The sequence below is a fragment of the Eptesicus fuscus genome, chromosome 3, assembly GCF_027574615.1.
Source record: "Eptesicus fuscus isolate TK198812 chromosome 3, DD_ASM_mEF_20220401, whole genome shotgun sequence".
NCBI classification, from domain to species: Eukaryota; Metazoa; Chordata; class Mammalia; order Chiroptera; family Vespertilionidae; genus Eptesicus; species Eptesicus fuscus.
Genome location: NC_072475.1, coordinates 5,709,651 through 5,732,255, shown reverse-complemented (window position 1 = coordinate 5,732,255; position 22,605 = coordinate 5,709,651). Strand labels below are relative to the sequence as shown.

Here is a 22,605-nt window from a genome sequence, read left to right as displayed (position 1 = left end):
ATTCCAGTCAAGGGCACATGCCTGGGTTGTGGGCTCGATCCCCAGTAGGAGGCATGCAGGAGGCAACTGATCAATGATTCTCTCTCATCATTGATGTTTCTATCTCTCTCTCCCTCTTCCTTCCTCTCTGATATCAATAAAAATATATTTTAAAAAAAGAATACATTTTTAAAATGCAAACAAAAGCCAACTCCTGGTAGAAACAAATAACACTCTTTTGAATGCATTTCTTGTCTTCTGAAGGCTACATATTGCAATACTCGGAGGATAACAGTGAGCAGTGGGGAAGTTTTCCCATCAGCCCAAGCGAACGTTCTTATCGCCTGGAAAACCTGAAATGCGGTACCTGGTACAAGTTCACTCTCACCGCGCAAAATGGAGTGGGCCCCGGGCGCATAAGTGAAATCATAGAAGCAAAAACATTAGGGAAAGGTACGTATTCCTTCTTCTTATTTCTGGAGTTCCTTTGTTTTCCAGATGGAAGGGGACATTGGAATCACAAATGCATCATATATTTGCATGTTTGTTTGTGTGTTTAAACTCTGTTATTCCCAACTTGGGTTTGACTGTGTTACAGAGTAATGTGAGAGGGATGGCTCGTCCTTATGGAGTATTCTGGTTCTTTTATTTTTTTAATATCTCATTTGCAGCTAAAAGAAGTGTCATTTGAAAATCAAGGGCTTTCGTGCCAACATAAAGTGTCCGTGAATTATGACATTTACCCTTTGACCTTCTAGTCACTAGAATCTAGTGTGACCTTCTCCCTTTCTCCCCCCAGACCCCCTCTGTCTGTAATTTTTATGTCTCCTCAAAGACCTTGCTCTTCAGGTGGGAAGTGACTGCGATAGATTGTTAACCTTTAATGTGAGGTGGGTTTTTTGTTTATCTGAAACATGGACCTTTGAGGAGATGAACCCCAAGGGAAATTGCATATCATGGTGAAATTTGTAAGCCCTGGGACCCCAGGGAGGGGGAAAGCCATAGCTGTAGGTGAGGGTAAGTGAGGAGGTAAAGAGAGGGCCTTTGCAGGTTTCCCTGGCATCTCGATTTGAATCAATGCAGTGGGCTGGATGGCAGGGGAGTGAGAATTGAGAAAGTAGAGATGTTCTTGGGCACCTGAGTTTCAGATAACCTGGTGAGGGTTCAAATGATGAGGAATTGATTTATGCAGAAATGCCATGAGGTCTGTGGGCTCCAGCATGAAGCATTTGGATAGTGAGGGATACCTGTTGGTATTTCCCAAATCCAACCCTGTCTTCTCTGGAGTCAGGTCACCCCAGACACAGGTGAGCCCACTGCAGAAGGTCCTTGGGAACCACTCAAGGACACGCATATGTGAAAATAGCATTGTTCTTCAGGGAACCAGAAGATACAGGAAAATGACCTTTACCCACACATTGCTCCCTCTCACACCTCGGTCATTATAGAAGGAGACAGTCCACTGGGCCATAAGGACCCTATCAATGGTGGACCAGTTGGGAGTGGCCTGCCAGCCCTACTTGTCCTGAGCTCCCTGCCTAGGTGGAGAAAGGAACCTGAGGGGGACATGACACCTTGGGTGGTGCTCATTCACTGTCCCATGAGCTGATCCCGTTGTGCCTCCTCCCACAGAGCCCCAGTTCTCCAAGGAGCAAGAGCTCTTTGCCAGCATCAACACCACACGCGTGAGGCTGAACCTCATCGGCTGGAATGACGGCGGCTGCCCCATCACCTCCTTCACACTCGAGTACAGACCCTTTGGGACCACGGTCTGGACCACAGCTCAGCGGACCTCTCTCTCCAAGTCCTACATTTTGTACGACCTGCAGGAAGCCACGTGGTACGAGCTGCAGATGAGGGTGTGCAACAGCGCAGGCTGTGCGGAGAAGCAGGCCAACTTCGCCACGCTCAACTACGACGGCAGTAAGCTGGCTCTCCGGCCCTCCTGTCTGTGTCTCGGGACATGTGCACATGCTCACTGTCTCTTTCCCATCTGACATTCATCCTTGGCACAGAGGGACCACTGCCCACAGATTCCATTAGCCTTCGATGCCCCTCTCCCTCCAGGGCTCCCGAGTTCATTGCACCCACATGACCAGGGCTGTCATCCAGAAAGAAGGGCCGAGGGCCAAGGGGACTGTCATTAGGGAGTCTTGGTGTAGGAGGATGCTCTTCGGGTTGAAGGACTCTTCCCACGTGGTTCTGTCCCTTGTCTATGACTGTGCGCTAACATGGCTTTTGTTGTCTCCCACCCCTTCCACGCCCCATCCCAGTCCACATACAACTTTCTGTTTTGCTCTCATTAAGCCCTTAAACTGCATGTGCAAAACCAGTTTTCATGATAAACAAGCTTGTGTTAGTCACTGAGCAGAAAGAGAGGCACTGATGGGAATAGAATTCTGTCTACAGGATGCTAGTACATGTGCACGCATGCACATACACACACATACATACACAGACACACACACATAGGAAGTTTGCATGAGCTTTTTGAAAACCAGGTGAGGTATCTCGTGACGCTTAGTTGACCAAAGTACACGATGTATCGTTAGCCTTGATTTCTGCAACTCCTACTCAAGGGCCATTGATTGGTATTTGAACCAGGGCCCAACCCAGTGAAGCTGGAAGGCAGGGGTATTGAGGGCCTGTGTCTGGGGAGCTTTAGAAAGTTCCAGTAGAGCACGTTGACGCTGCTTCCGGCAGCCTGGCAGTGACGCCCCTCAGGGAGCTGCGTGGCTGAATTGGGGCTTTAATCACAAGACAAAACGGGCTGCAATGTGTCAGAATGGTTGGCCTAGCTCCTCAGCGCCTTCTGTCCAGTCTGCACGGATCAGAGCAGACCGCGGTGGTGGGTGACTTAGCTGGAAAGTTTGAGCCTGAGCAAGCACCCCAATACTTGACTTACCACAGGGCAGGTTAAGGGGTGTTCCCTCCTCTGCTCTGTGCACTTGGGACTTTGTTTAATTAAAGCTCTGTAACTTCCATGGGGTATCGGTCATCCTGTCCTAAGAAAAGAAGGTCCATGAACCTGAGGACCCCTCAGAAACAATCCAAGGACATTAATGAGGTGAGGTGGCCTGGGACCCTCCTTTGGACGTCTTGTCTTGGATTGTCCTGGATGACGGCCTAGGGCTACGTCTCCAGCATTCCAGGCCTGGAGCCCATGGATGTAGGAAGGACCTCGGGTGGCAGCTGTCCGGTATTGGCCGCACCAGCCTGGGCCCATCTCTGCCAGGCACGCTGCCCCACAGCCCTGGACAGCGATGTTCTTCCTCCTGGGCTGATGTTCTTCTAGCTTTCCAGCCCTCGGTGACATGCGACATCATTCAAAGCTGTCCCCATCACACGGGCAAAGTAGCACTTCCCACATGCTTCCCGCCCATCACAGTTTAATTCTTTGGCTTATAAAATAAATGACTTTGACACTTACGAACAATTCCCTTAGTATTTGAGGCTTCCCCTAAGTCCTTTGCTAGCAGGTACCCATGTAGGTCGCAAGTAGATGTCTCACTTTCGATTATTGACTTTCAGTAATTGACTTCCGATAATCACAGGGACAGGCAGCGTCTCTGTATTCTGTGCAGACGCCAGAGCAGTCAATGCCCAGGTCGGTGATGTGTTTGCAGCTAATCGTTTAATTAGAAACCACTTGCGCGCAGAATGACAGGGCTCTGCAGATTGTGGAAGTGTGTCTTCTAAACATAGAAAATGTCACGCTCTCCCTTTATCCAGGATCTTAGATTATAATCATGAGAAGGTCCTGTGAGCTGCATTTAATTTCCTGAAATCGAAAATGATTTTATTACACTAAGAAACGCGAGTACATTTTTCTATTTTCCTTGCGAAAGATGACAGGTTTCTCTGAGCCAGTTTCGTAGATGTGGAGCTTTAATATCTCTTTGGTCACATCCGCCTGAAGAATTTTCTTCCCTTGGGAAAAAGCAACCATTAACAATTAGCCTCACATCTGTACCTGTCAGATTGCAGATTCTTCCATTTCTTTATTGACACTCTCCTCTGCCATTTCTTCCGCCAAACGTCTCTGCTCTTGCTTGTGTTTGCCTTGGTTTTGCAGACCCATCCTCACCCACATCCCTTCTGTGCCTCTTACCGGGCTCTGAGCATTTGCAGACTTGGGTTTCTAGCCCAAAACACGGCTACGTTGGAAGGACATGCGTCCTGACCACATGGAGAATGGGTTCTGTTCTCCCTGCCCTGCCTACTACATGCAAGATAGCGGTCATGGTTGTTCAAGGGGAAGGTGTATTATTGCACTTTTTTCTAAATTACGGGCTTCCTGGCCCTTGTTTGACATGGAGAATACCGTGGGATGGAGGGTGTTACATCAAGAAGGATGCCAGTGTTTGCATCTCTGCACCATTGTATTCAGCCTCTTCATAGAAAGCAGCGTCCGGCGTTTGCTTATGATTCTAAACAACCTGAATGGCCTAGCGCTGTTTAAGTGTCTGGTCCAGAAGCTGCTTGCGTTGGGTACCTGATGGCGCCCCTCTGAAGGGCTGTCTGTAGCTCTTATACCTAAAATGAGAGTTTCTAAAGTACATTTGCTCTTGCCCCTGTGATAAAAAGCAAGTGAATAACCAGACGGAAGGGGACTTTGCCTCTTTAAGCCGGGGTGTCTGGTGCAGCCTCCCTGCCGATCGCTTCTGTCCACTTGCCAGGACTATTGTTCCTTCTTTGATGTGCAATTTTTCAAACCGCCTCTCTCAACGGTGCGAGGGGTGCCACTTCAGGCCAAGTAAATGCATGTGGCTTTTTTAAGCATCTTGCCTGGAATTATGCTACTATCTGCACCCCTCAGGACGTTGCAAAATGAAGTCTCTTTCAAAGCCATGCGCCTTACCCTTGGTGCCGATCCCGAGCTGATGTGCTGCAGACTAAGTTACAAGTCGGGCGGAAGGAAGGGAGTGAGCGAGTAGATCAGTCAGCAAGAATGTAGATAAAGACTCCCCTCACCACCCCCCTCCCATCACCTCCGACACCTCGGATCACATGGCGCGATTGTTGTAACCCGTCATCCCTAAAACTCCGCCATGCCGTCCTCATTAACAGCCATCTAACATCACGGCCCTGCTTTCAGGTACAATCCCTCCACTCATTAAGTCCGTTGTCCAAAGCGAAGAAGGGCTGACGACCAACGAGGGCCTCAAGATGCTGGTGACCATCTCCTGCATCCTGGTGGGGGTCCTGCTGCTGTTTGTGCTCCTGCTGGTGGTGCGGAGACGGAGGCGGGAGCAGAGGCTGAAGCGGCTGAGAGGTGAGTCAGGGCTGGGCCGCCCCCCATGCCCACAGTCACATGCCCACACTCGGCTGGTACCCCCTGAGTCAGGTCCCCCCTGCCCGGCCCTGTGATGTCCCTACAGCAAGACTGCTGAGCCTTCGGGGAAAAGTCACACAACCTTCCTACGCGGTCACTCAGAAATGGAGTGAAAGCCAGTCTCCTAGATCCCAGACATGGGGAGGCAAAGACAGTGATTTTTCTCATGAGTTTTCAAACCCACTTGCTTTCATTTGCAGCAAGGCCAGTAATGCACCACTTAGGCTTCCTCTAAGAAGACCTTTCAGAGGTGTTCTGGAAATGAGAACTATTTTTTAAAATATATTTTTATTGATTTCAGAGAGGAAGGGAGAGGGAAAGAGAGATAGAGATAGAAACATCAATGATGAGAGAGAATCATTGATCAACTGCCTCCTGCACAGCCCCCACCGGGGATAGAGTCCACTACCCGGACCTGTGCCCTGACCTCCTGATTCCTAGGTTGATGCTCAACCATTGAGCCACCCCGACTGGGCCAAATGGGAACTGTTTTATCGGCAGGCAGTGGAAACTGAAGGCTGATGGTACAGGTAGAGCATGACAAGGCAGAAAACAAACACTTTTCCGAATCAGAAATTTGAGCTGAAGCCCAGGGTAAGAGTTTCTCTCTAACAAAGGACAAATCCTGGAGAACGGGCACCCAGGCCGGGTGAGCGCATGGCTGACAGGCCCCACCATTGTAACGCCCAGCCCTGCCAAGCGCTGGGCCAAGGCTGCATCCAGGCCTGGCCAACAGCCCGCACTTGCCCTTGCTCTGCGGTGTGAGGACAGCAAGTTCTTTAAGACGCAAAACGCTGTGCTGGACAAGTGCGTCCCGGTCCTCCGCTTTGCACGGCCAGGGTGTTTAACGGGCTGCCTTCTGGTAAAATGCATCTCCGAGTTGTTCGCGTGTGTGCTCAGTGCAGTGGGGATACCATCGTGCAGGGCTCTGCGTGTTCTTCAAAGTGGCATTTGAGGAACAAATCTGGGAGTACGCTCCCCTCTCCCTTTTCAACAAATCCACATCGGTGATATCTGAACCTTGAGGATTCATGTGGAAAACATCGACTCCTCTGCAAAACCTAAACCGACCACCATCCGGTTAGAGCAGCAGGACGCGGTGACATTGCCGCCTCTCTGCTTCCCACCGCTCTCCCCTCTCTATGACTCTAACACATGTTGCTGCCAGTTTATCTCCACTCTGCCAATAATTACAATAGTGGAAGTGCCCTGCACTCCATCTGTATACTTAACAGTCCTTCCTTTTAAATCTTCTGCAGCCCGAAGTTTCCGACGCACCCCAAGCTCATTGAAACAGGCTCTGTAATGTATTAACCCCCGACCTGGTGATGTCCCAGACCCCTAACCCTGCCCCAGATGTTGGATGTGCAGGCGTGAAAGAAAGAGCCTGGGAACTGTGGGTTTAGTGCAGGTGGGAGACACATTAGCATCTGCTGGGAATAGGACCAAAAATGTCACAAATGCTAAAAAGGGGCTCCAGGTTCTACATAAGCACAAGTCAAGGGATGATTAATGGGGAGAAACGGAGAGGTCAGCTAGGAGCTCCACGGCGCAGCTCCACGAACATCTGCCATTGCCTGGTATGTTGAGAAATGCAGTATACGCTGAGCTGGGCTGGGTTTCATTTCCAGTGTTCGCCACTGAGAGCCCAGAGGGATGTGTGGCGAACCCTTTTTCACAGAAAACAGTCTCCTGGACTGTTAGGGACTTTATTATTGAGGAACCAACAACAGACAGACCAAGAAGGAGGGTCTGTCCTTGTGGCATGCAGGCAGCCTGGTTTGCATTTAGAAGACTATGAATTGCCCATATTTCATTTTTTTTATGCACACAGTCGGGGCCTGGAAGCAAATGGGTTAAAGTCAAGGCAATCCTTCCCGACACCACAGCCATCTGCCAAGTTCACCTTTGCTTCTCTCCCCTGGCCCCATGCTGCCTCCTTCCTTCCCAGCAATTGTTTTATGTTCCTCCTAGAGGCCTGGTGCATGGATTCATGCACCAGTGGGGTCCCTCGGCCTGGCCTGCGGGCATCAGGCTGAAACCAGCTCTCCGAAATCCCCTGAGGGGTCCCGGATTGCGAGAGGGTGCAGGCCAAGTGGAGGGACCCCACTGGTGCATGATTGGGGTCGGGGAGGGACCACGGGAGGGCTCCAGGGCATGTCTGGCCCATCTCGCCCAGTCCTGATCAGCTGGACCCCAGCAGCAAGCTAACCTACCAGTTGGAGCATCTGCCCCCGGGTGGTCAGTGTGTGTCATAGCAACTGGTCAAATGGTCAAACGGTCGGAGGGACAATTAGCATATTAGCCTTTTAGATATATATAGCTTCTACTTCTGACTTTAGTGCCCAGCCTCACTTTTCTTTCTGAGAGCAAGGATAGATGGTAGAGCTGTTGCTGCCTCTGTAGGCACCTCTAGTTCCGGACGCTGCAGTTCGTAGAGGGTCTTGGTGAGGAAAGCAATGCTTCACATCAGAGAGCACGGGCTTTCAGTCCCCGGAAACAGTTGTTTCCTTTGTGTCGGAGAAAAAATAGAACCTGTACCAGGGTTTCAGGAGGAAGAAAATGATTGCTGTGGCAGAGAGGATGCATTCAGGAGGGACGCTGAGGAACAGCCGCTTGCCCGGGACAAAGGCATCTCTCTGCAGACTTGCATTTTTTACGTGTTAACAAAGGCTCTGGATCAGAGCTCTGTGAGGAGGGCAACGAAAATGCCAAGTGCCGGACCCAGTTCCATCTGCTTCCCGAGGGCGAGTTTTAATGCGGATGCACTGAAACACGTTCAATTCAACAAACCATTATTATCTCCCATGTGCCAGATGCAGCATTTCTTAAACCCAATAGGAAAATCTTCTTAACCATTTCTACTTATCCCCCGAGTTTGACTAGGCCTCAGAGAGAAAAGATTACGAAGACTATGTCCCAGAACTATCGACTTGGACACTTGTGGCAGTGAACCAAGTCCTGTGAGGGACAGGGTCATGGTCCTATGACTGTGAGAAGTGTCCCATATAAGAGAGAGTGACTAGGACTCTCTGAAAGGCTAGGCCTTGCCCCAGAAAGACCTTGGTCTGTTAGCCCTACTGGGCCCCTGAAATGTTAATTAACAATAGGGAGGGAAATTGCAGGCCCAGAGTTTAATATCCTAGGTGCCTCTGTATTAAACAGAGTTCACTAGCAGAATCTCCCAATTACAACCTGACCCACATAAGGCACAGATTCTGCGCCTGGGTTAGAATGAGTTCAAACATATTTACAGTGTCTATGGAAAGAGCTGCTCCCTACAGTATTTTTTATTGTCCAAAATAAGGATGTTTCTAATATGTCAAAGTTGTCTGAGCAATTACCAATCAGGATCAAAAATGGAATTGAGAAAATTTGGATTACAGACAAATATTGTAGGGGTTCCTAATGGGCACTGTTAAAGTTACTACATGAGGCCAACTTCATACTGTTGACTTTGATTGCTAGAAATGACTAAATGTTTACAAGCAGGGTATATTTTACAATATAGACAAGCAACCTACTTAGGTGAATACAACAATATTTTTTTAAGGAAGGAAGAGAGAGGGGGAGAGAAAGAGAGAGAAGAAAGAAAATGGGACTCAAGCAATTTAGCCAACCTATATTCTCTCTTCCTGAGCACTTTACTAATTTTAGAGCATAGCGGCCTCCTAATGTCTAAATTGTCTGTAAGTGCTACATTTTTTCCATCTCTAACCTTATCCAGGAGTTCAGAAGCCACAGTTTGCTTTTAATGATGCCCTGATTTTTCCCACTTCTAAACCCTTTGAAGTGCAGGGTTATAGGATGAGTCACTGGCTGGGCCACGGATCGCAGCAGCCCTAACCTTATTAAAAAAATGATTCCCATGCCAAGTAATCAACTCTGGGATCACTGAAAGCTTCCTCCTTGAAGGAGTTTACCCAAGAGGGTGCAGAGTTATGTTGACACAGTCTCCACGTGCCAAGCCATAAAGCTACTTCCAAGACTTCAGATAAGCTACAGATAAAGGTCAATGGGTGATAGAAAATGTGACCAGGCTTCTGTGGCAAAATGCCCTTATTCCCTTTATTAAACTTGTTTTGAAATGGCCTCATGTTATAAAGCCAGTCAGTCCAGAAGACCATTCCCAGAGAGCCTCCGGTCCCATAGTTCTGCACGCATGGGCACAGTGTAAGGCCAGGCCATGAGGCTTCTCCATCGTTTCCTCGGTTCTGAGATGTCCGTTATCTGCTCTTCAACTGAGGTGAACGCTCTCCTCATCTGTAATGGCCTGTACTGGATGAATCTGAAGGGCGAGGAGTGTGCACCCAGGAGCCCAAGGACCCGCAGGCCTGAGGTGGACTTTGAGTCGATGAGGATGACAGGACACGGGTTCCCGGAGCTCCGTGCATGGGAGACACTCACAATACAGGATGGGGCAAAAGTTGGTGTACAGTTGTTCGTGTGGAAAATAATCCAATGGTTAATAAATAATAATACAAGAATAAACTCTGTGTTTCACACGCTCGCAACTCTAAACCTGCTTTTGCTCTGTATTCGTTGGTGAAGAAATTGGGAGTGCACCCTTCGTCGCCAAGCCAACAAATATCCAAAGTGGTTCTGATGGGCTCAGAGTCATGTTCTATCAAACTCTTGGTTTTGTGTTTTCTTCCTTCTTCCCTCCCTCCCTTCCATCCTTCCTTCCTTCCTTCCTCCCTTTCTCCCTTCCTTCCTCCTGTTCTTTTTTTCTTTGCTTAATTTCTTAATAAAACCATCCTTTCAAATCTCCAAACTTGTTAGACAGAGCTAAGTAACAAGGGTTCTGAATTAGAGAGTGGAGGGAAAGGAACAGCGGGTGACAACGCGGTTAAGGACCAGTGAGTGAGGACCAGGGAGTGTCCTATCAGGAGGGAGAGAGCTGGTGTCAGCCACGGAGGTCTGTCCTGCCTATTGTCTGCTCTGTCCGTGTTTGTGTTCTCAGGTGGCAGGTATAGATGGTCTTCTTCTTCGGGTATTTGTTTTGAGTTTTTGAATCCCCTTTCATTTGAACATGCTGATGATTGGACGTCCCATTGCGATATTGTCAAAACTTAAATGCAGGCATATAGCCCTTACGAACTAGCTGCTTTATGACACCCATCTCAGTCCCACGGAAAAGCAGGGATTGCTGCAAGGAAGCTTACAAATAAGAATGATTGACAGATGCTAAAGCACAGGGTAAGGTCTGCCACCCCCCGATGGGCCTTTTGGTTTTCTGGGTGTGTGCAGGTGACAGTCCAGTTGAGGTATATTCCATGTTCCTTAGCTGGCACTTCAGAAATGAAAATGTTATCATGGGGCTGTGACTGAGAATCCTCTTTTTTAAAGACATATGTGAGCGTGTAAGATATGAGGCAGCTCAGACTCTCGACACTGGCACAGTGCGGTGCCTGAGCTTCCCTGCGCCCTCTCCCTGCTGCAATGTGGCCGGTGCCACGTGCTGGTAGGGACATCCACGCCATGTGCAGACCCACGATGGGAGCGATGGTCCGTGGTCCACAAAAGGAGCACAGGGATGGAGGGAGCCACGCTGTGATGCTCCTGACCTGGCTGGGGATGCCTCTTCCAAGGAACTCATTGAACCGTGTGTTAACCAGCAGAGTGCCCCATCTTCTTCCTCTTCCATAGTGCTGTGCTGTACACTACCTTGTTTCCGCCTCCTAATAGCTGTGCAAATAGGTCGTATATAAACCTGACATCATTGTGCCCTATTTTGCTGACATGAAAATGGAAGGGAACTTGTCCAGAATTATATATCAATGATGATGGAACTCGGGGAGCCCAGCTCACTGTCGCCTACCCCAGATTTCTTTCTGTGAAATTTGCTCAGACTTTGGGATATTCAAAAAAGAAATAGTCTGTTTCATCAATATTACGTTAGCTTAAAAAGGTTTATCAATGAAACAGAATCAGGATATGTATGAACAGAGTATCAATAGCTACTTTATCATTTATTGTTCCCGTTTCTTTCTTTTTTTATTTCTATTTTCACTAGCCCTCAGGCTTCCCCTATATTTAAAAATATATAGTTTACATATCTTCAACTTACTGCTCTTCTCTCTACCTCTTCCCCCTTGAATTCTTGGAAAGTATTCTGTGCTCAGCTACCCTGCCTCTCCATGGCTCCCAACTCCTCATGTGTCACTTCTGCTCACACCACCCACATGAAACTGCTCTCCTTCAGGCAGAAGACCAGTCACCTTTGATCACTAAATCCACCTCAGCCATCATTTCCCAGCCCTCCTTGTGCATTCAGAGAGTGAGCAAATGGTATTTTTTGAAATTCCTTCTTCCATGTTTTAGTATAACTAGATTCTCCTGGTGGTATTTCTGCATCATTTCCTGACCCCAAAGATTAAGTGGAGATCACGGAGCCAAGGACAGACATGGAGGAGTAGGAGGCGGTTGGAGAAAGTTGTCACAAAGTCTAAAGCTCAGATTGAGCTGAAATTAGTGGGAAAATGTGACAAGCAACATCAAAGGCTGTTGAGAGTGTTGGGCAAGAAGAAGAGGCTTGGGATGATGCTCTCGTATCAACAGCTGGCAGGCAGCAACACCTGCTCTGCTTGATGTGCAGCAGGAGTGCTGGTCAAGCAGAAAGTGTGGACCAAGAGTCACAGAAGAGGGAGGGAGAGGAGAGGGAGAAAGGGAAGAAAGGATTGAAAAAATAATCAGAGCCCCTGATCATTTAAATTAAACAACATTCCCAACCCCTTGCTGGTAAGGGATGCAAACCATGTTTACAGCGAACTATTATATAGTTGCCAAGTGACAAGCAGGATGCTGTGCCACCAGTCACTGCTGGGACCGTCCACCGAAGGGAAACCATTGTCCCCACTGGGAAGATTAAGGAAGGTGTCATGAGGTTCAGTCCATAGACCTCCAAAATCCTAATATTTTAGCAAAAATTTTACAGACATAAACCCAAAACCTTTGTGGATAATCTTTGAAGAGTCAAACTAAAGTTGTTAGAAAGTAGCTATACTTTATACCCATTTTCAAAGACAGTAAATTCTAGAAATTATAGGTTGAAATAAACTAGTTTGGGTTATAGAAAGGATGGTGTGTGAGCAGTCAGGAAGTGACAGGGGTCTCAGGAGGCCTGGACAAACCCCATGGGCGTGTTGACAGGGCCGATTAATAAGGGGCTCCAGGCTGATGCCGGAATAAGGGCAGGCCGGGCCGATCTTGAGTTCGCACAAATCCCGGTCAGAAAGCTCATGTATTAGAGGGAAGAATAATCCAAGTTGTAAAGGACTTCGAAAGGCTGGAAGCAAGGAGATAAAATGTACTAGGGAGACTTGTAAAGACTTCTATACAAGTTGTGAAAATTGATTTGCAACACATATAATGAGCATCGTGTTCTCACTGTTATATTAGGTCATCAAACAATCCCCAGGTTCTGTGCTCAGCCTCATTTAATTAAGGACAGTACGAAATCACAGGTCTTTCATAGAGGAGAGGCCCACACAGAGAATTACTTAGAAATTTTGCCATCTGAGGAGAGGTTGAGAAAATAAGAGGATTCAACCTGGAAAAGAGAAAGCAGATGCAAAGAAACAGACATGGCATCTCCGTGGACATATTCTAATACTTTGTAAATGGTTCCGGGAGGTGTTGGAGGCCATGGGGGAACAGAGTGCTGGGTTTTCTGCAGAACATGTAAGAGTAAGACACTCAGAGAGAGGTTTAGGGTCGAAGGGCTGGTCAGACAGTGTGGGACCAGCATGCGATGGCTGGCACTGTGCTGAGAGGTCCTGTTGGCCGGGAGGTCCCTTTGAGAGTTCCCAAGCATGGGTGTGACACAGTAGAGAGTGTTTCAGATCCATCACCCTTCCTGCAGTGTGGATATCATTTAGAGTGCTGAGAGACTGAAGCTGGGGAGACGAGGGAGGGAACTGTTGATCAGTAACTGAGATTTGGACTAAGGAAACAGAACAAAGCAATGGTCCCATGCAGACAAGCTGAGGTGGGAGAGACCAAGCTTGAGAGGCAGGTCAACCCTGGGAGTGAAGGTGGGGCACTGTATGCGCAGCAGCAGCATGGATCCCTTCCCTAGAGCACCAATGGCCTAGCTCATTTTAACATCTGTCCAAGACACCAGGGAAGGAACTCAAATATTTATTAGGAGGCTGATTTGAAAATTCTTTAATGTCCATGAGACTCTCTGATTCCATGATTTTTTTAAATATGTATTGTTGATAGTATTACAGATGACCCCCTTTACCTCCCCCATTACTCCCTTCCACCCAGTTCCCACCCTAACCCAGGCCTTCACCACCCTATTATCCATGTCCAGAGATAGTGTATATATGCATATAAGTTCTTTGGTTAATCTCTTCCCACCCACCCCCACCCTTCTTCCCTCTGAGATTCTTCAGTCTGTTCTGTGTTTCCATGCCTCTGGTTCTATTTTATTCAATAATTTATTCATTAGATTCCTTGTTCATTTATTTTGATTTTTAGATTCAATTGTTGATAGATATGTATTTATTGACATTTTATTGTTCAGATTTTTATCTCTTCTTCCTCTTCCTCCTCCTCCTCCTCCTCCTCTTCTTCTTCTTCTTCTTCTTCTTCTTCTTCTTCTTCTTCTTCTTCTTCTTCTTCTTCTTCTTCTTCTCCTTCTTCCTCCTCTTCCTCCTCCTCCTCCTCCTCTTCCTCCTCCTCCTCCTCCTCCTCTTCTTCCTCTTCCTCTTCCTCCTCCTCCTCCTCCTCTTCTTCTTAAAGAATACCCTGTAATACTGGTTTGATGGTGATTAACTCCTTTAGTTTTTCCTTGTCTATGAAGCTCTTTATTCATGTTGTTTTTTTTTTAATTCTGAACTTGTCCCAGATTCTCTTTGTGCCTCTATACAGAGATGTGACCAAGATTCCATCATCTCTTTCCACTGCCCCCATATGAACCTGAATAAGACCCTGAGCCTCATCTCAGCCCTTATATCTTTCCCAAACTTGATTTCAAATGTGCCTTGAACAGCTTCACCTAATGACCCCAACTTTCTATAATATGTTAAGTACTCTAGCTTGTTTGAAGCCAAGGACCTCAGTCTCCACCTGAATTGCTGCTTCCATATCCTTCTAGACTCCTGTTCCTGTCCTTGTATTAGACTCCTCACTCCCAGCCCTGGTTTTGCTGTTTCCCTGGACTTCCTACTGTCGCTCTGCACCCACACCCTCTATCTGCTGTGATGTCATCTACTCCCTGCCCCTTGCTCTCACTGCAGTCCTCTAAGCCAACCCTCAAGGCCTCACACCTTTGCCAACCAGCTCTGGCCCCAGTCCCCCTTCTGAGCTCTCTGATGGCCTGTTTGTGCTAATTTATAGCACCCACCCCTACACCTCTGCCCTCCTTCCACTTCTCTTGAGCCACTTAAAAGCTCCCAGATTATATTCAATAGCACACAGTCACATCCCCTTAGCTTCTCAATGTACTGTCCATTCCCAGTTCACAACCACCCTGGAAATGTCTCTGTCCTGTCCAACTGCCCAACTCCTTGCTTCCTGAGGAGCTCACAATTCAAATGCACACTGACTCTGCATCATGGAGCACTCTTCCCATCTGAGTCTATACTCCCCCGAATGTGGGGACAATCTGGCATCCTTGTTCTCCTGTGACCGTCTCCATCAGTCAGCTGGCACTTGGCATCGGCTCCTCTGTGTGTCCCTGGAGATATGACACATAGGATAGTGATGAAAAAGGAGTTTGAACCAACAGACGTTGCTTAGGACTTCCCACTCGGCTATAGCTAATGACTGACCTTATCTGGGTCCCAGTTTCCTGGTTTCTGAATGAGGGCGTAATTCCCAGCTGAGATTGATCCAAGGGGACACAAGCTAGCAGTCCTAAAGTAGCTGGCACAATCCAGATTCTCAGCACGTGCTCAACTGGGAGCACAGCCCACCCTGTGCCCACTCTCCAGAATATTGGGACATTCACATGTGAAGGCAACTATGACCCTACCCAGACCCCATCCCCGTGCTTACAACTCCACCAGACCTTCTCATAGGTGAACTCATGGAAGAAGTGAATTCCCATTCATGTTGTTTTTCTCACACTATCAGATGAAATCAGGAGGAGGACATAGTAGCTAAGACTTAAAGAGAAATAGATGTGCTCTAAGATGATAAGCATGGGGAAAGGTAAATCAAAATGGCTTGGGGCACCTGCACCTGTGGAGCAGCTTAACCTCAACGAAGATGCTGTGGATGAGGTAGAGCCCATCAGTATCTGAGGGAGCTCTGTTCTCACCTGTTGGGCACTGCAGTTCCTTAGCACATTGATATGAAACAAAACCCAGGAGAAAAACACTGTCTGACTGACCTCAGGAATAGAAAAAGAACGATGAGCAAAATGAGGAAAGCAGGTCCCTTCTGACGACGTTTGAGTCCGAGTTACCTTCCCATCGGAAGCTGAGGTACAATGTTTACGTCTTGGAAATGTTCCCTCTTTCTTAGAGTATTGAACCCGCCACCGCATGGTTGTTGCATAGAGCTAATTATTCCCAAGCTCTGGCATTTGCATATGTATATTTACTTTGCAAGTGTTAAATCATTCAGGAAGAGAAGAAACTCTGCGTGTTTACTTTGTCTTTGCAGATAAATATAAAGGCATGAGCTGGGAAATTAATGCTGCTTTGCTTTCTTTGCTTCACCATATGGGTGGGATAGAAGGGAGCTGTTTCCTTCCCAGACTGAAACCATCTGTGCACAAACCCAGGCCCGGGCAGGAGGTGGCAGTGGGAACTGGCATGGCTGACTTGAAGGACTGAGGGGGTGCCAGCCCACGTGTGGCGATCCCTGTGACTGTCCTTACCTCTCAGCAATGGCATGCTGCTCCCCAGCATGAAAATGATTGCGTTTAAATGTCAGCCCCCAAAAGATGAAAGATGATATAAAAATGCTCCAACATATGTATTTCTTCACTGTACAGCCAGTCACGCAGTCAGCCGAAGGCACTTCCAGAAAGTTCTGTTCATGTAACACTATTGACATCAAGACTTTTTAGAAAGCAATGAAAGGAAAACGAAAAGCCTTTGTGCTCTAAGAAAGGAAACATTCATTTTTACCAGGAAAAAATGTGTAAAAAGACCAAATTATATTTTAAGGACAATGAAAATTTCAAAGCAATGTCATAAATAAAGTAGACTTGTTTTTTCTACATCATTGTTAGGCAGGAATTACTTTAGTCAGGAGTGGTAAGAAGAGGTCTTGGTAAGCAATGTCCTCAGAGGAAAAATAATAAAGAAAAAGTGTTTTTTCTGAGTTTGAACTAAACAGCCAAATTTCCAGACAATGATATGCCAACTACACAATTCTTTGTTCAACCTAAGGGACCCCAGCTCTGTGGTAATGCCTTTTGTAAGTGACCTATGGTGCCTAGGCTATTTTATTTTGATATTTGATAACAAAAATAGTCGAATTTACATTGTATAAATGAATTACTTTCAAATTTTTAATTTTCTAACCAAAAATAAAGTTGGGTTTTTCTAAAAGTGGCAAATAAATGGTTGTAATAAAGCCTTCAATAGGGGTCTAAGAATTTTTATGGCTCTAGGGTGTTAAAGTATTATGTGCTTTTTGTAATGTAAAAACATATACATATATACATATATAAACATATATGAAAATATATATATGTAATATAAAAACATATATATATATATATCCCATGTAGGAGAAATGAGGAAATAAGGAATCCACTAACTTGTGGTTATTAGTGGTGATAAGAGTATACAATCACAATTCAAAATGGCTGTTGTCACCTGACTCTGTTGAATATTTGTCATAAACGCATAAGTGAATGTTAGTGAGTTGTTGATCATGCACTAATGTCAACTTTCTTTCTCCAGATGCAAAGAGTTTAGCTGAAATGCTCATGAGGTAAGCATAAAACCTAGCATTCTGGATATCATATTTAAAAGAACAATTTACAGCTTGCCTTATGATTTTTTTTAAATGACAGTCTAAAATCGATAAGACCTATTCTTTTTGACATATAATTTCTATTCTATGTACCAGAATATTCATGTATATCCAGTTGGATATATACATAGCAAATAGTATACTTTTACACGTGCCATAGGTATTCTCTTGTTGACCAGACTCAACCGATAGAATGTTCCCCCATTGACCTGGGAATAGAAAAGCCACATTATAAGTGAGTGGCTTTGGTTTTACTGCCACCAAATATACCACCTTTGATGTCAAGCCTTCTTCCTAACAGAGTTAGCAAGAGAATAGTGAAAAACGAACCATAAACGGAAATTTGTGGTACCCATGCTTTTCCAAGGCAACAGGCTGATCAGGGAAGATCCTCCCAGCCCTCAGTTCCCACGGCACCTTCAGCGCCCCTGCACTAGAGCGCTCACCAACTTCTGCTGCAAATATCTGTTCGCGTCCTGTCTTGGAGGTCATAGCCTAAGCCATCACCGGGTTGCCAGCACCCAGCACTTACTTGCCCCACTCAGTATTGAATGACTAGAGCTAGTTGAAAAAGTAAGGAAATGTCCACAACTATAGAAGATATCCCAATATTTGCATTTCAGACATTTTATATTGCAATGATTAAATCAAACGTGGAAAAAGAATCATCAGAGGCTAGGAACCAGGTAAGAAAAATGTCAGGGACCCCCCATTGTGGGATGTCTCATGTAGGAAAGAAAGACAATGGGGCATGGGGTCTCCTCCTACTCCCTACCCCACCACAGTTGGCTTTCGTTTCCTTCCCCATCTTTACATAAAAAAATTAGTACATTTTTGTTATTCAGAATGAGCCCAGGCCCCAAATCACCAGGATCTTGGAAGACCTAAGGTAGAGGTGGGCTACCATTGGCCCATGGATTACATTTCCCACAGCCATCTCTGTTTGGCCACTCCAACTAGTCACACAATGTGAGCGGTAGGTAAAGGATATGGAGGAATCAAGGATAATTCTGAAATATTTGGTGTGAGCAATTAGACGAACATTGGAAGTGTTTGCCAAGATTAGGAAGATAGATGCAAAGTATGGGGATTTTTTTGTTTTTGGTTTTTGTGTTGTTGTTTTCTTGCAGGGTGGGGGCGAGGTGTGCTGATAAGAATGAAAAGACCTGTATGGGTCATGTTGAATTTGGGATGCTTTTTAAGCATCCAATGAAAGTGTCAGCTGGCTCGTAGCAAGAACCTGGAGCTGAAAAGAGAATTCAGAAATGCCAATGACCTATAAAGTATCTCCTTCATAGAAAGTATCTAATCACATCACACTAGATCAAACTGGCATGAGATCATGAAAATTTACACGAAAAGTCTTGAGTCCATGCTCTTGTGAAAATCTGCACTTGTTTGCTAAGCGAGTATGAGGGCATTTCTGTGGTCACATGGAAGCACCCAGATACATGTGCGCTTGTGGTGAGCAAATCTGACAAAACATCTGGAAAACAAACAAGCCACAGTCATTTGACTTAAATAACTCATCTACTTAATACATTGTATAATGTAGACTTAAAATACGAATTTATTGACGACATTTAGAAGTCAAGAGATTTCACATTAAATTTGGGCTTTCCGACTTCTCTTGAAAATGCTCTGACACAGCCTAGTTGACAATGGCTGACTGGAGCTCCGTAGGGTGCCCCTTTAGACTGCGCAGGACTTTGGCTCAGCACAGCGGGGGCCCTGTCCCTATCCCCACTCTAGGCCACTTGACTGATTTGTATCCCAGCGGGGCTCCTGCAGCCCTCTCAGAGAGCTTCTGCCCGCTGCCTCCATCCAACCCCAAACCATAGGTCATGCCTCTCTCCAAAGCCCGAGACACTGGAGTCTGTTTTCTGACACGTTCAGCATGTGTTTAGTTTGGATGATTTGGTATTTTTTACCTTCTCTGCTGCCCTAGAATGCAGCCCTCCCCTTTCTCATTAGCCCCAAGCAAGACATTAGAAAGCATCTTCTTCATTAATAGGGCAATTACTGTGCTTGAAAGACCACCTGTTGATGTGAGTAGGAATTAATAATGCTATTCCCAGTTGACTGTTGCTAACGTGAAATTAGGAACATTAAAACTAGTAATTGCTCCCAATTGAGGTAGTTAAGATAGTTTTCCCCTAAAGGATGAAAGTGATTGGAAAGGAAGAATGCTTCTAAGCTCCTCAAATATGTGGATTTCTGGGGATTGATTTAGAGATAAAAGTAATGCTTTCAATCATGCCGTCAGTTCAGTCTAAGTTAGGCAGGTCAATAGGCTAAGCAACAATAGACCTGTCACCTATCTGGTGAGTCTCCGGCCAACCTTATTTTGAATGTGATTAGGGAAGTCCAGGCAAGTCACATGCATTGGTACAGAGAAGGCCATGAAATCGCTGTTCCTGGTTTTTGTGGCTGCTTTCTTAGGAAGTTGAGGAGTTAGCAAGCTGGTGCAGTAAGAACACAGAACCACAAGTCTACATTCTGGGCCTAACTCTGCCACCAGCTGGCTTGGTGGTCTTGGATGTGTCATTTTCCTTCTCTGTGTCCAACTTCCCTCACCTAAAAATACCCATTGGAAATCGTTCCTAGCTTTATCATTCTGTGATCTTGGTGAATGTAACATGTATTTTCCAACCATGTTCCACAAAGAAAATTCTGTGTATTTCAGCGGGATTAGCTCTCCCAGGGCCAGACAGGTACAAGCAGGACAAAAAATAGACAACCTAAGGGCTCCGGGAGCTCCCCGACAAGGCACCATCTCCAGTCCGTGGGCTTCATGCTACTGGAAACTCATCCATCTCACCCAAGCCAATCACCCCAGGGAAGGGGAGAAGAGACACTTCACCCACCATGCCCAGATGGAAAGGATTTTCCTTTTATGTGATTAAGCAAAAAGAATTTTTTGAAAACTACTTTTCTAAGAGGGGAGAGTGGCCTCCTTAAGGCACTACCCAACACATGATTATTGTCCAAGGACCAATGTTAGCAAGGGCTCATTGTAAACAGAGAAGGGTTCAAATTGAGAGTTTAAATTAGTTTAGCATTTTCGGTGTTCATATTTTTGTACACATTGTATAAATAACCCTTCCTGCTATTGTGATGGCATGATTCTGATAGCCTTAGTTCTTTTATACTTACAAATTGGTCCATATCAGTTGGAGAGGGGGGTGAATTGCAGAGGTATTCATCAGTTTTTCCCCACAAGCTTAAGGAAATAGTAAAACTTTAAAAAGTTGTAGCAACTGCAAGTAATTTATTGACTAACCCTGGGAATGCCATCCACTATGGACTAGCATCAGCTCTGTCATTTTAGTCAGACAACCGGATGGTAAATGGGTGGTGGAAGATTATATTTCAATAATAACAAATATAGTTGGTATGATCCTATATTATACAAAAAAAAGGCGATTTTTGTTTTCATAGTGACATTCAGAATCTTGTTTCAGGTCATAAATGAGGTTTCTTCAAATAGCTTTTTTTTTTTTTTTTAAGGTTGGCTGCTCTTCTAATGACCAATTGTTATAATTTTGGAGAATCAGCCTTCATACAACAATAGGTTATAAAATATGGCAGCAAAAATTAAAACAAAGAAACAATTTAGTCAGGACCTAATAACTCATCTAGAATGAGAATATTATTGTCCTTAAGCAAAGCTTCTGGGGCTTGGCACTCAGCTCACACTGAACCCACAAAACAACATGGTTTATCACTGACCTTCAACAAGTATTTATTGAGCACCTATTTTGGCCACATACTGTTCTAAGTTTTACGGAGAATCTGGGAACAGAATAGATGAAAAATACCCCTTGGAGAGCTTATACTCTGCTGGGAAAGACAGATAATAGACAAGCCCATTAAATATATGCTAGGGAACATCCAGTGCTAAGGAGACCAGATTCAGCGGAGAATGGGGAGGGGAAGCCTGAGGAGTTCCCCCGCAGGGCCAACCCCACTCCCTCTAAAAGAGCAAGGGAGGGAGCCAGCCTGGTGGGTACTAGGGTGAGGGTGGGGTGCAGAGTGTTCTAAGTAAAGGATCAGCAAATGCCAAGGGAGGGAGGAGCAATCAACCCCTGGTTCTCTAGGTTTATTGGGCCATGTTTTTTGCCTCTGACAGCAGGGCTATGAGGCAAAGGTCCTTTGCGTTTACCTCCAGCTCTGATTGTCCTACTTCGCAAAGTGTGATCATATTCTGAGCCTGTGTCACGGGCCATGAGGCAGCACAGTCATGTAGCTGGCTTCCTGCACCAGTCTGCCAGCGGACCCCTCGTTGCTAAGAACAGCCTTCCCTGGGTCCCTGGCTGGTTAGCAGAGCAGCCGAGACTGCCTCATAACTATTCATGAGGAGCAGGGGGAACTGGCTCACTCTTCTATTTCTGGTACAAGGACAAGCTCAAGTCCCTAGTGAACTTCCTAAACAGGTCCTTCCGGCATTCACCAGGGAGTAGTTCCCATATGTTTGTGGGGAAATAGAGCTTGCCCAAGCATGATGTAACCACAGCCCAGGTCACTGAAATGCTCTTCATTTCATATGAGTATTTCGATCTTTGTTTTTAAAAACCCACACACAAAGTGAGAACGAAGTTAAGTAACTAAAAGAGGATGCAGACCTTGTGAAAAATTCAGGCCAACACGTTTGAATCTGGGCTCTGGGTAATTAGCGTAATCTAGCTACATGACCCAGTTGCTCCTCTGTGGAGCAGGAAATCTGGTTCAAGGTCAAGTCCTGGGGAGGAATGATGCGCCCTGCAGAAGAGGTCATTTTTGTGGGCAGTTCTGTTTACACACAAGTGGAAAAACAAGGGCCATTATGAAATATTCAGGATATTAACCTGGACTTCCCCAAGCAGAGGTCTAATGGCCTCTCGAGTGACCTTGACCTTCACAGGATTAGCATTCCTTCAGCCACAGGGTTCAAGAGTGGACAAGAGTTCTCGGGGACAAGGAGGGATCTGGGACTCCTGGTGAATGCTTGGTCGGAGCAAAAAGCACTGAGATGTAGAAGGGACACCCCCTTTGTCCTCCATGAACTGTCACTAAATCATCATGTAGCTCCAGAAAGCTGTCTCAGAACCGATCTTGACAGTTACCCGTTGGACTTGTGGACTACCACATTGATTGAAACCTCTGAATGACAGCTGCCTCTCAGCGGCTGTTCCAGTAAGGGAGGATTACTTTCTAAATCTGCCCGATTCCCACAATTCTTTAAACACAGACGGAGCACAGCTCTCCAGTGCAGATGGCTAATTCAAGCCTTTACCCTCTTTTTGTATTTTTGTGTAACGTGCAGACTTTTTTTTTTTTTTTTTTACCCCGGGCTGTAACTGAAT

The 22,605-nt window shown here is 46.1% G+C and overlaps 1 protein-coding gene across 1 annotated transcript in view; it reads left to right on the top strand.

Annotated features, from left to right (window-relative positions):
- The window catches only part of DSCAM (DS cell adhesion molecule), a 373,478-nt gene that overhangs the window by 323,967 nt on the left and 26,906 nt on the right, over positions 1-22,605 (top strand). The window contains exons 25-28 of the mRNA XM_054712828.1: positions 244-432; positions 1,612-1,902; positions 5,078-5,254; positions 17,188-17,218. Of these exons, the coding sequence (XP_054568803.1) occupies positions 244-432; positions 1,612-1,902; positions 5,078-5,254; positions 17,188-17,218 (688 nt within the window). The remainder of the gene's footprint in view (positions 1-243; positions 433-1,611; positions 1,903-5,077; positions 5,255-17,187; positions 17,219-22,605) is intronic.